This window comes from Tachyglossus aculeatus, chromosome 8 (genome assembly GCF_015852505.1).
Source record: "Tachyglossus aculeatus isolate mTacAcu1 chromosome 8, mTacAcu1.pri, whole genome shotgun sequence".
NCBI lineage: Eukaryota > Metazoa > Chordata > Mammalia > Monotremata > Tachyglossidae > Tachyglossus > Tachyglossus aculeatus.
Window position 1 is genome coordinate 6,670,401 of NC_052073.1, and position 14,283 is coordinate 6,684,683.

The 14,283-nt window shown below is 49.2% G+C and overlaps 1 protein-coding gene across 1 annotated transcript in view; it reads left to right on the forward strand.

Moving 5' to 3' along the window:
• The first annotated feature begins 3,361 nt into the window (after positions 1-3,361).
• ADA (adenosine deaminase) overlaps positions 3,362-14,283 on the forward strand; it is a 32,009-nt gene continuing 21,087 nt past the window's right edge. The window contains exons 1-2 of the mRNA XM_038750509.1: positions 3,362-3,439; positions 11,864-11,925. Of these exons, the coding sequence (XP_038606437.1) occupies positions 3,416-3,439; positions 11,864-11,925 (86 nt within the window). The 5' untranslated portion in view covers positions 3,362-3,415. The remainder of the gene's footprint in view (positions 3,440-11,863; positions 11,926-14,283) is intronic.

Below are 14,283 nucleotides of genomic sequence, written 5' to 3' on the forward strand. Positions count from 1 at the left end.
TCAATCGTATTTATTGAGCGCTTACTGTGTGCAGAACACTGGACTAAGCGCTTGGGAAGTACCAGCTGGCAACGTATAGAGGCGGTCATTCATTCATTCAATTGTATTTATTGAGCACTTACTGTGTGCAGAGTACTGTACTATTTATTCATTCATTCATTCAATCATATTTATTGAGCGCTTACTGTGTGCAGAGCACTGGACTAAGCGCTCGGGAAGTACAAGTTTGCAACGTATAGAGATGGTCATTCATTCATTCAATCGTATTTATTGAGCGCTTACTGTGTGCAGAGCACTGTACTATTCATTTGTTCATTCATTCAATTGTATTTATTGAGCACTTACTGCTGTGTGCAGAGCACTGTACTAAGCGCTTGGGAAGTACAAATTGGCAACATCTAGAGACGGTCCCTACCCAACAGTGGGCTCACAGTCTAGAAAGGGGAGACAGAGAACAAAACAAAATATATTAACAAAATAAAATCAACAGAATAAATATGCACAAATAAAATAGAGTAATAAATTTGTACAAACATATATACATATATACAGGGAGCATACTTTCCGAAGCACTTAGTACACTGCCCTGCACACGTTAGGCACTCAATAAGCACCTTATTAGAGATGCAGCGTGACTCAGTGGAAAGAGCCCGGGCTTTGGAGTTAGAGGTCATGGGTTCAAATCTCGCCTCCACCACTTGTCAGCTGGGTGACTTTGGGCAAGTCACTTCACTTCTCTGGGCCTCAGTGATCTCATCTGTCAAATGGGGTTGAAGACTGTGAGCCCCCCGTGGGACAACCTGATCGCCTAACCTCCCCAGCGCTTAGAACAGTGCTTGGCACATAGTAAGTGCTTAATAGATGCCATCATTATTATTATTATTAAGGGCCCATCTCCTCCAAGAGGCCTTCCCTGACTGAGCCCCCCTTTCCTCTTCACCCACTCCTTTCTGCATCGCCCCGACTTGCTCCCTTGGTTCATCCTCCCTCCTAGCCCCACTTATCTATACTTTATTTATTTATAGTAATGTCTACCTTCTTCTCTAGACTGTAGTAATCTCCTTGTGGGCAGGGAATGTGTCTGTTTATTGTTCTGTTGTGCTCTCCCAAGCGCTCAGTACAGAGCTCTGCAGTGAGTGCTCAGTAAATACGATCGACTGAATGAATGAATGGAAAGGGCTCCCTGCCCCTGCAGTGGCCCTCCCCCTCTCCCCGCAACGAGTAATAATAATGATAATAATAATAATGATAATAACAACAATAATAATAATAGCATTTGTTAAGCCTTATGGGCAAAGCACTGTTCCAAGCGCTGGGAAGAGATAATAATAATAATAGATAACACTATTTGTTAAGCGCTTACTACGTGCTAAACACTGTTCTATACCTCCACCACCACCCCCACGCCACCCCCCAGCCCATCCCGGTTCCCACACCTCCCCACCCGGAGCCCTGCAGCCCCTCTCAATCTCTCCGGGATTGCCTTTCCAGGAATTCAGGAATTATTTATTATTATTATTATTGCTATTATTATTAATTCAGCACCTGGGAGGTGGGAAAACTCTGGACTGTGGGCCCATCACTGGGTAGGGGCCGTCTCTATTTGTTGCTGAAATGCCATTATTATTATTATTATTGTTATCTGTTGGGTAGGCACTGTCTCTAAATGTTGCCAACTTGTACTTCCCAAGTGCTTAGTACAGTGCTCTGCACACAGTAAGCGCTCAATAAATACGATTGATTGATTGATTTTGTTGTCTGTCTTCCCCTTGTAATAATGATAATAATAATAATGGCATTTATTAAGCGCTTACTATGTGCAAAGCACTGTTCTAAACGCTGGGGAGGTTACAAAGTGATCAGGTTGTCCCACGGGAGGCTCACAGTCTTAATCCCCATTTTACAGATGAGGTAACTGAGGCCCGGAGAAGTGAAGTGACTTGCCCAAAGTCACACAACTGACAATTGGCGGAGGCAGGATTTGAACCCGTGACCTCTGACTCCAAAGCCCGGGCTCTTTCCATTGAGCCACGCTGCTTGTAGACCGTGAGCCCGCTGTTGAGAAGGGACCGTCTCTAATGTTGCCAACTTGTACTTCCCAAGCGCTTAGTATAGTGCTCTGCACACAGTGAGTGCTCAATAAATACGATTGAATGAATGAATAGCAGCCAATCGGGCTGAACACAGTCCCCGTCCCACCCCCATTTTACAGATGAGGTCACTAAGGCCCAGGGAGGTGAAGTGACTTGCCCAAGGTCACACAGCCCGCCACCAATCTGCTGGGTGACCTTGGGTAAGTCACTTCACTTTACTTTCCCGGGCCTCTGTGACGGGGGGCGGGGCTCTGATAGGCGGATCCTCGAGGAGGGGGCGGGGCCTGCAACGGGAACAGGGCTCTGATAGGCGGGTCCGGGGAGGGGGCGTGGCCCAGGGGCTGGAGAGGGGCTCTGATAGGCGGATCCTGGGGAGGAGGCGTGGCCTAGACTGGGGGCGTGTCCGTGGTCTGGAGCGGGGCTCTGATAGGCGGGTCCTCCCTCGCGGTGGTGGGCGTAGCCGGACCCGGGCTCTGATAGGCGGGTCCTCAAAGAGGGGGCGTGGCCTGAATCTGGAGCGGGGCTCTGATAGGCGGGTCCTCAAAGAGAGCGCGTGGTCTGAATCTGGAGCGGGGCTCTGATAGGTGCGTCCTGGGGTGGGGTCGTGGCCTAGAGTAGGGGCGTGTCCGGGGGGCTGGAGCGGGGTTCTGATAGGCGGGCCCTCGAGGAGGGGGCGTGTCCGGGGTCTGGAGCGGGGCTCTGATAGGTGCGTCCCCGGATGGAGGCGTGGCCTAGAGAAGGGGCGTGTCCCGCGTCTGGAGCGGGGCTCTGATAGGCGGGTCCTCAATGAGGGGGCGTGGCCCGCGTCTGGAGCGGCGCTCTGATAGGCGGGTCCCGGGGAAGGGCGTGACCTGGAGAGGGGGCGTGTCCGGGGGCTGGAGCGGGGATCTGATAGGCGGGTCCTCAAAGAGGGGGCGTGGCCCGCGTCTGGAGCCGCGCTCTGACAGGCGTGTCCCGGGGTGGGGCGTGGCCTGGAGAGGGGGCTTGTCCGGGGATCTGATAGGCGGGTCCTCAGAAAGGGGGCGTGGCCTGCATCTGAAGCAGGGCTCCGATAGGCGGGTTTTCGAGGAGGGGGCGCGTCCGGGGCTGGAGCGGCGCTCTGATAGGCACGTCCTCGAAGATGGGGCGTGGCCTAGAGAGGGAGGCGTGTCCGGGGTCTGGAGCGGGGCTCTGATAGGCGGGATCGGGCGTCGGTGGGCGGGGCCTGCAGAGGGGGGCGGGGAGCCCGCACGGCCGAACCATTAAGAGTGGGGGCGGCGCCGGCCAGCGGACACCCATCGATCCGCCCATCGATCCATAGATCGATCGATCGATCGATCGCCATGGCCACGTTCGACAAGCCCAAGGTGAGTGACGGCCGCGGGTGGGGGATGGGGACCGGACACAGCCCTTACTTCCCCTCTTGTCACTCGGTCCTACTTACTGAGCGCCCGCAGGGCGCGCGGCGCTGTGCTGAGCGCTCGGGACGGGGCGACGGAGCAAGGCAGCGTTCATTCAGCCATTGCAGCCTATGTATTGAGCGCCCACAGGGCGTACAGCGCTGTACTGAGCGCTCGGGACAGGGCGACGGAACAGTGCAGCGTTCATTCAGTCATTCAGTCGTATTTATTGAGCGCTTACTGTGTGTGCAGAGCACTGGACTAAGCGCTTGGGAAGTCCAAGTTGGCAACCTAGAGAGACGGCCCCTATTCATTCATTCAATCATTTATTGAGCGCTTACTTTGTGCAGAGCACTGGACTAAGCGCTTGGGAAGTCCAAGTTGGCAACATAGAGAGACGGGCCCTCATTCATTCATTCAATCGTATTTATTGAGCGCTTACTTTGTACAGAGCACTGGACTAAGCGCTTGGGAAGTACAAGTTGGCAACATAGAGAGACGGCCCCTATTCATTCATTCAATCGTATTTATTGAGCACTTACTGTGTGCAGAGCACTGGACTAAGCGCTTGGGAAGTCCAAGTTGGCAACATAGAGAGACGGCCCCTATTCATTCATTCAGTCGTATTTATTGAGCGCTTACTGTGTGCAGAGCACTGGACTAAGCGCTTGGGAAGTCCAAGTTGGCAACATATAGAGACGGTCCCTCACTCATTCAATCGTATTTATTGAGCGCTTACTTTGTGCAGAGCACTGGACTAAGCGCTTGGGAAGTCCAAGTTGGCAACATAGAGAGACGGCCCCTATTCATTCATTCAGTCGTATTTATTGAGCGCTTACTTTGTGCAGAGCACTGTACTAAGCGCTTGGGAAGTACAAGTTGGCAACATAGAGAGACGGCCCCTATTCATTCATTCAATCGTATTTATTGAGCGCTTACTGTGTGTGCAGAGCACTGGACTAAGCGCTTGGGAAGTCCAAGTTGGCAACCTAGAGAGACGGCCCCTATTCATTCATTAATCGTATTTATTGAGCGCTTACTGTGTGTGCAGAGCACTGGACTAAGCGCTTGGGAAGTCCAAGTTAGCAACATAGAGAGACGGCCCCTATTCATTCATTAATCGTATTTATTGAGCGCTTACTTTGTGCAGAGCACTGGACTAAGCGCTTGGGAAGTCCAAGTTGGCAACATAGAGAGACGGGCCCTCATTCATTCACTCAGTCGTATTTATTGAGCGCTTGCTGCGTGCAGAGCACTGGACTAAGCGCTTGGGAAGTACAAGTTGGCAACATTCATTCATTCAATCATATTTATTGAGCGCTTACTGTATGCAGAGCACTGGACTAAGCGCTTGGGAAGTCCAGGTTGGCAACATAGAGAGACGGTCCCGCATTCATTCATTCATTCATTCAATCGTCTTTATTGAGCGCTTACTTTGTACAGAGCACTGTACTAAGCGCTTGGGAAGTCCAAGTTGGCAACATAGAGAGACGGCCCCCATTCATTCAATCGTATTTATTGAGCGCTTACTGTGTGCAGAGCACTGGACTAAGCGCTTGGGAAGTACACGTTGGCAACATCTAGAGACGGTCCCTCACTCATTCATTCATTCAATCGTATTTATTGAGCGCTTACTGTGTGCAGAGCACTGGACTAAGCGCTTGGGAAGTACACGTTGGCAACATCTAGAGACGGTCCCTCACTCATTCATTCATTCAATCGTATTGAGCGCTTACTGTGTGCAGAGCACTGGACTAAGCGCTTGGGAAGTCCAGGTTGGCAACATAGAGAGACTGTCCCTATTCATTCATTCAATCGTATTTATTGAGCGCTTGCTGCGTGCAGAGCACTGTACTAAGCGCTTGGGAAGTCCAAGTTGGCAACATAGAGAGACGGCCCCTATTCATTCATTCAGTCGTATTTATTGAGCGCTTACTGTGTGTGCAGAGCACTGGACTAAGCGCTTGGGAAGTCCAAGTTGGCAACATAGAGAGACGGTCCCTATTCATTCATTCAATCGTATTTATTGAGCACTTACTTTGTACAGAGCACTGTACTAAGCGCTTGGGAAGTCCAAGTTGGCAACATAGAGAGACGGCCCCTATTCATTCATTCAATCGTATTTATTGAGCGCTTACTTTGTGCAGAGCACTGGGCTAAGCGCTTGGGAAGTACAAGTTGGCAACATAGAGAGACGGTCCCTCATTCATTCACTCGTATTTATTGAGTGCTTACTTTGTACAGAGCACTGTACTAAGCGCTTGGGAAGTCCAAGTTGGCAACATAGAGAGACGGCCCCTATTCATTCATTCAATCGTATTTATTGAGCGCTTACTTTGTGCAGAGCACTGGACTAAGCGCTTGGGAAGTACAAGTTGGCAACATAGAGAGACGGTCCCTCATTCATTCAATCGTATTTATTGAGCGCTTACTTTGTACAGAGCACTGGACTAAGCGCTTGGGAAGTACAAGTTGGCAACATAGAGAGACGGGCCCTCATTCATTCATTCATTCAATCGTATTTATTGAGCGCTTACTTTGTACAGAGCACTGGACTAAGCGCTTGGGAAGTCCAAGTTGGCAACGTAGAGAGACGGCCCCCATTCATTCAATCGTATTTATTGAGCGCTTACTGTGTGTGCAGAGCACTGGACTAAGCGCTTGGGAAGTACAAGTTGGCAACATCTAGAGACGGTCCCTCACTCATTCATTCATTCAATCGTATTTATTGAGCACTTACTGTGTGCAGAGCACTGGACTAAGCGCTTGGGAAGTACAAGTTGGCAACATAGAGAGACGGCCCCTATTCATTCATTCAGTCGTATTTATTGAGCGCTTACTGTGTGCAGAGCACTGGACTAAGCACTTGGGAAGTCCAAGTTGGCAACATATAGAGACGGTCCCTCACTCATTCAATCGTATCATTGAGCGCTTGCTGTGTGCAGAGCACTGGACTAAGCGCTTGGGAAGTCCAAGTTGGCAACATAGAGAGACGGCCCCTACCCAACAGTGGGCTCACAGTCTAGAAGGGGGAGACAGAGAACGAAACCAAACATATTAATAAAATAAATAGAATAAATATGTACAAATAAAATAGAGTAATAAATATGTACAAACATATATACATATATACAGGTCACTTAACTTCTCTGTGCCTCAGTTCCCTCATCTGTCAAATGGGGATGAAGCCTGTGAGCCCCCCGTGGGACAACCTGATCACCTTGTATCCCCCAGCGCTTAGAACAGTGCTTGGCACATAGTAAGCGCTTAACAAATATCATCGTTATTATTATTATTATTATTAACAATACCATCATTATTATGAGGTGCTTTCTATGTGCCAAGCACTGTTCTAAGCGCTGGGGTAGAAAGAGAAGCAGCGTGGCTCAGTGGAAAGAGCCCGGGCTTTGGAGTCAGAGGTCATGGGTTCAAATCCCGTCTCCGCCAACTGTCAGCTGGGTGACTTTGGGCAATCACTTCACTTCTCTGTGCCTCAGTTCCCTCGTCTGGAAAATGGGGATGAAGACTGTGAGCCCCCCGTGGGACAACCTGATCACCTTGTAACCTCCCCAGTGCTTAGAACAGTGCTTTGCACACAGTAAGCGCTTAACATCTTGCGTTTAGAGGGCGCCTTTATTCCCCTAGCCCGCCCATGTTTTTGACCATCTATTGCTGTATTGTACTTAACCAAGCGCTTAGTACAGTGCTTTGCACACAGTAAGCGCTTAATTTTGTTAGTATGTTTGGTTTTGTTTTCTGTCTCCCCCTTTTTAGGCTGTGAGCCCACTGTTGGGTAGGGACTGTCTCTATATGTTGCCAACTTGTACTTCCCAAGCGCTTAGTACAGTGCTCTGCACACAGTAAGCGCTCAATAAATACAATTGATTGATTGATTAACAAATACCATCATTGTTATTCTTATTATTAACAAATACCATCATTATTATGAGGTGCTTTCTATGTGCCAAGCAGTGTTCTAAGCGCTGGGGTAGATACAGGGTAATCAGGTTGTCCCAAGGGGGGCTCACAGTCTTCACCCCCATTTTACAGATGAGGGAACTGAGGCCCAGAGAAGTGAAATGACTTGCCCAGGGTCACGCAAGCAGACAGGTGGCGGAGGGTAGATTAGAACCCACTTCCTCTGTCTCCGAGGCCCGGGCTCTTTCCTCTCTGACGTGTGGTGATTGCCTCAAATCGGGGAGACTTCTACAGGAGACCAAACCGCAAATGAATATATATATATATATATATATATATATATATATATATATATATATATATATATAGCGTAGTATAGTGCAGTACAGTGCTCTGCACGCAGTAAGCGCTCATGAATATATATATATATATATATATATATAGTGTAGTATAGTGCAGTACAGTGCTCTGCACGCAGTAAGCGCTCAATAAATGCGATTGATGATGATGATGATGTTTGTACATATTTATTCTATTTATTTCTTTTTGTTAATATGTTTTGTTGTCTGTCTCCCCCTTCTAGACTGTGAACCCACTGTCGGGTAGGGACCGTCTCTATACGTTGCCACCTTGGACTTCCCAAGCGCTCAGTACAGTGCTCTGCACACAGTAAGCGCTCAATAAATACGATTGAACGAATGAGTGAATAGTAAGCATTTAATAAATGCCATCACAGTCTTTTAGACTGTGAGCCCCCTGTTGGGTAGGGACCGTCTCTATATGTTGCCAATTTGTACTTCCCAAGCGCTTAGTACAGTGCTCTGCACATAGTAAGCGCTCAATAAATACGATTGATGATGATGATCATTGTTGTTATTATTATTATTAAGTGAAACGACTTGCATAAGGTCACACGGCGGGCAAGTGGTAGAGTCAGGATTAGAACACAGGCCCTTCTGACTAACAGCCCCCTGCTCCATCTACTAGGACACGCCTCTCTGGACCTCAGTTTTCCCTTTCTTAAAATGGGGATGAATTCCCTGTTCTGTCTTCCCCTTTGACTGTAATCACCGTGTGGGATAGGAACTGGGTCCAACTGATTATCTGGTATCTCCGTGGGACAACCTGATCACCTTGTAACCTCCCCAGTGCTTAGAACAGTGCTTGGCACATAGTGAGCGCTTAATAAATGCCAATAATGTATTATACCTCAGCACACAACACAGTGTTTGGCACGTAATAAGTAGGGAAGCAGTGTGGCTCAGTGGAAAGAGCCCGGGCTTTGGAGTCAGAGATCATCGGTTCAAATCCCGGCTCTGCCACTTGTCAGCTGGGTGACTTTGGGCAAGTCACTTCACTTCTCTGGGCCTCAGTGACCTCATCTGGAAAATGGGGATTAAGACTGTGAGCCCCCCGTGGGACAACCTGATCACCTTGTAACTTCCCCAGCGCTTAGAACTGTGCTTTACACATAGTAAGCATTTAATAAATGCCATTATTATTATTAACAAATGCTAATAATATAATTCATTCATTCAGTTGTATTTATTAGAGAAGCAGCGTGGCTCAGTGGGAAAGAGCACAGGCTTTGGAGTCAGAGGTCATGGGTTCAAATCCCTGCTCCACCAATTGTCAGCTGTGTGACTTTGGGCAAGTCACTTAACTTCTCTGGGCCTCAGTTACCTCATCTGTAAAATGGGGATGAAGACTGTGAGACCCCTGTGGGACAACCTGATCATCTTGTAATCTCTCCAGCGCTTAGAACAGTGCTTTGCACATAGTAAGCACTTAATAAATGCCATCATTATTATTATTATTATTATTATTTATTAAGCATTTACTTTGTGCCAAAAACCGTACTAAGCACTTGGGAAAGTACACCAATAAACGGCGACATTCACTGCCCACAATGAGGTCATCATCTAGAGGACAGGAGCAGCGAGGCTCAGTGGAAAGAGCCCGGGCTTGGGAGTCAGAGGTCACGGGTTCTAATCACTTGTCAGCTGGGTGACTTCTCTGGGCCTCAGTTCCCTCATCTGTAAAATGGGGATGAAGACTGTGAGCCCCCCGTGGGACCACGTGGCTCAGCGTGGCTCAGTGGAAAGAGCCCGGGCTTTGGAGTCAGAGGCCATGGGTTCAAATCCCGGCTCTGCCAATTGTCAGCTGTGTGACTTGGGGCAAGTCACTTCACTTCTCCGGGCCTCAATGACCTCATCTGTAAAATGGGGATGAAGACTGTGAGCCCCCCGTGGGACCGCTTGGCTCAGTGGAAAGAGCCCGGGCTTTGGAGCCAGAGGCCATGGGTTCAAATCCCGGCTCCGCCAATTGTCAGCTGTGTGACTTGGGGCAAGTCACTTCACTTCTCCGGGCCTCAGTGACCTCATCTGGAAAATGGGGATGAAGACTGTGAGCCCCCTGTGGGACGACCTGATCACCTTGTAATCTCCTCAGCACTTAGAACAGTGCTTTTCACATAGTAAGCGCTTAATAAATGCCATTATTATTATTATTATTACCTTGTATCCCCCCAGTGCTTAGAACAGCGATTGGCACATAGTAAGCACTTAACAAACGCCATCATCATCATCATTATTATTATTAGATGATGATGTCATCAATCAATCAATCAATCGTATTTATTGAGCGCTTACTGTGTGCAGAGCACTGTACTAAGCGCTTGGGAAGTACAAGTTGGCAACACATAGAGACAGTCCCTACCCAACAGTGGGCTCACAGTCTAAAAGATAATGATATGTGCAGAGCACTGTTCTAAGCGCTGGATACAAGGTGATCAAGTTGTCCCACATGGGGCTCACAGCCTTAATCCCCATTTTACAGATGAGGTAAGTGAGGCTCAGAGAAGTTAAGTGACTTGCCCATGGTCACACAGCAGACATGTGGCAGAGTCGGCATTCGAACCCATGACCTCTGACTCCCCCGGCCTCTCTCAGAGCATCCCCCCTTCTTACCTCCTTCCCTTCTCCGCAGCACCTGTATATATGTGTATATGTTTGTACATATTTATTACTCTATTTATTTTACTTGTACATAGCTATTCCATTTATTTTATTTTGTTAGTATGTTTGGTTTTGTTCTCTGTCTCCCCCTTTTAGACTGTGAGCCCGCTGTTGGGTAGGGACTGTCTCTAGATGTTGCCAATTTGTACTTCCCAAGCGCTTAGTACAGTGCTCTGCACATAGGAAGCGCTCAATAAATACGATTGATGATGATGATGATGACTCCTAACGCTGCTCCTGTAAGGTAATCAGGTTGTCCCATTATTATTAGTAGTAGTAGTAGAAGGTGATGATGCTTCCCAGAAGGGTGTGAGCTGGAAGGAATTTCTCAGGGGATAGAGCCGCGCTTTTCCCTGCCTCCTCCCACCCTTTCCTTCCCTGGCGCCGTCGCCCTCCGTGACCCCCACGGAGAAAGCGATCCGATGGCGCTGACCCCAGGCCTTCCCTCTTGAGTCCCGCTCTGAACCTGAGATTTTTGGCTCCAGAGGGAACCTAGGAGACGATCTGTGTTGTGTTCCTCAACCTCCGGCCCATCCCTTCCTTCCCGTGCCTTGCCTGCCCCCCGTCCCCCTCCCCGAAAGCCCCTGACGGCGCCGTCCAGAGTCCCACGAGAGCCAAGGAGATCAGGCAGGCCTGGTCAGTGGGCAGAATCAATCAATCAATCAATCGTATTTATTGAGCGCTTACTGTGTGCAGAGCACTGGACTAAGCGCTTGGGAAGTCCAAGTTGGCAACATAGAGAGACAGTCCCTACCCAACAGTGGGCTCACAGTCTAAAAGGGGGAGACGGAGAACGAAACCAAACATATTAACAAAATAAAATAAATAGAATAGATATGTACAGCCCACTGTTGGGTAGGGACTGTCTCTAGATGTTGCCAAATTGTACTTCCCAAGCGCTTAGTACAGTGCTCTGCACACAGTAAGCGCTCAATAAATACGATTGATGATGATGATGATGTACAAGTAAAATAAATAGAGTAATAAATATGTACAAACATATATACAGATGCTGTGGGGAAGGGAAGGAGGTAAGATGGGGGGATGGAGAGGGGGACGAGGGGGAGAGGAAGGAAGGGGTTCAGTCTGGGAAGGCCTCCTGGAGGAGGTGAGCTCTCAGTAGGGCCTTTCTTTGTTTCCTCTTCCCCTGGTGGCTCCCAGCCAAACGCAGCTCAGATTTGGGACTAATCCCCTTCCAAGGCTTTTCCCCCTGGACTTTGATTCCCGTTTTTCTCCCACCTGGGGGGCAGAGAGCCGAAGCCGGATAGGCCCCCCCTTCCCTGCTCTCAGGGCTGGGGCAGCCAAGTCAGTCCTGTGTTTTCTGGCTTCCCCGCTGCCCTCCTCAAAGCGTGGACCACCCATCCCAGCTGGAGCTTCTTCCATCTCTCGCTGGGCCGAGCCGGGGGGGGCTTCAACCTCCGTCGGTGGGTCGCCGACGGCCTCTTTTCTCCAACAGGTCGAACTTCACGTCCACCTGGATGGAGCCATTAAGCCAGAGACCATTCTCTACTTCGGCAAGTAAGTGGCGGCGGTGAGAGAGATTGGGGAGGGTCCCGAGCCAGATAATAATAATAATCAATCAATCAATCAATCAATCATATTTATTGAGCGCTTACTATGTGCAGAGCACTGTACTAAGCGCTTGGGAAGTACAAATTGGCATCACATAGAGACAGTCCCTACCCGATAGTGGGCTCACAGTCTAAAAGGGGGAGACAGAGAACAGAACCAAACATACCAACAAAATAAAATAAGTAGGATAGAAATGTACAAGTAAAATAAATAAATAAATAAATAAACAGAGTAATAAATATGTACAACCATATATACATATATACAGGTGCTGTGGGGAGGGGAAGGCGGTAAGGCGGGGGGATGGAGAGGGGGACAAGGGGGAGAGGAAAGAAGGGGCTCAATCTGGGAAGGCCTCCTGGAGGAGGTGAGCTCTCAGCAGGGCCTTGAAGGGAGGAAGAGAGCTAGCTTGGCGGATGGGCAGAGGGAGGGCATTCCAGGCCCGGGGGATGACGTGGGCCGGGGGTCGATGGCGGGACAGGCGAGAGCGAGGTACAGTGAGGTACAGTAATAATGATATTATAATGATATAATAATGATAATGACGGCATTTATTAAGCGCTTACTATGTGCAAAGCACTGTTATAAGCACTGGAGGGGGTACAAGGTGATCAGGTTGTCCCACTGGGGGCCCACAGTCTTAATCCTCATTTTAGAGATGAGGTAACCGAAGCGCAGAGAAGTGAAGTGCCTTGGCCAAAGTCACACAGCTGACAGGTGGCGGAGGCAGGATTTGAACCCATGACCTCTGACTCCAAAGCCCGGGCTCTTTCCACTGAGCCACGCTGCTTTTGTCCCCCAGATGGGGGGAGAGATTGCCCCCCTCTCCCTGCGAACCAACGCAGGTTACTGGGGCTGGGGGGAAGCGGGCGAGGGCGATCTCCGTGAGCCCAGAGAAGGGCCGAGCCCTTATCTCCACAAACAGGAATCGTGGCGGAAATCCCTCCCCGCCGTCAGGCCTGGTCTGGGCACAGATTTCATCATCATCATCATCAATCGTATTTATTGAGCGCTTACTGTGTGCAGAGCACTGTACTAAGCACTTGGGAAGTCCAAGTTGGCAACATCTAGAGATGGGCCTTACCCAACAGTGGGCTCACAGTCTAAAAGGGGGAGACAGAGAACAAAACCAAACATACTAACAAAATAAAATAAATAGAATAGATATGTACAAGTAAAATAAATAAATAAATAGAGTAGCAAATATGTACAAACATATATACAGGTGCAGTGGGGAAGGGAAGGAGGTAAAATGGGGGGGTGGAGAGGGGGACGAGGGGGAGAGGAATTTGGGATTAGACCCAGGTGTCCCCTCCTCCCTCTCCCTTCCAGTCATTCATTCGATCGCATTTATTGAGCGCTTACTGAGCACAGAGCACTGCACTAAGCGCTTGGGAAGTACGAGTTGGCAACATAGAGAGACGGGCCCTACCCGACAACGGGCTCACAGTCCAGAGAAGCGGCGTGGCTCAGTGGCAAGAGCCCGGGCTTGGGAGTCAGAGGTCGTGGGTTCTAATCCCTGCTCCGCCACTTGTCGGCTGGGTGACTTTGGGCAGGTCGCTTAACTTGTCTGTGCCTCAGTTACTTCATCTGTAAAATGGGGATCAATCAAGCAATGGTATTTATTGAGCGCTTACTGTGTGCAGAGCACTGTACTAAGCACTTGGGAAGTACAAGTTGGCAACGTATAGAGACAGTCCCTACCCAACAGCGGGCTCACAGTCTAAAAGATGAAGACTGTGAGCCCCACATGGGACAAGCTGATCACCTTGTATCCTCCCCAGCGCTTAGAACAGTCCTTGGCACACGGCAAGCGCTTAACAAATGCCATCATCATCATTATTATTATTAGAAGGGGGAGACAGACAACAAAACAAAACATGTGGACAGGTGTCAAGTCATCAGAATAAATACAAATAAAGCTTGATGCACATCATTAACAAAATAAATAGAATAGTAAATATGTACAAGTAAAATAGAGTAATAAATCTGTACAACCATATATACAGGTGCTGTGGGGAGGGGAAGGAGGTAGGGCCGGGGGGGATGGGGAGGAGGAGAGGAAAAAGGGGGCTGAGTGGGGGAAGGCCTCCTGGAGGAGGTGAGCGCTCAGTAGGGCTTTGAAGGGAGGAAGAGAGCGACCTTGGAGGATGTGCCCCCTTCCCGGCACACCCTCTTTGGTAAAGCCACAAGTAACCCCTCCACCCCCAAACCCAAGTCCAATCAATCATCATCATCATCATCAATCGTATTTATTGAGCGCTTACTGTGTGCAGAGCACTGTACTAAGCGCTTGGGAAGTAC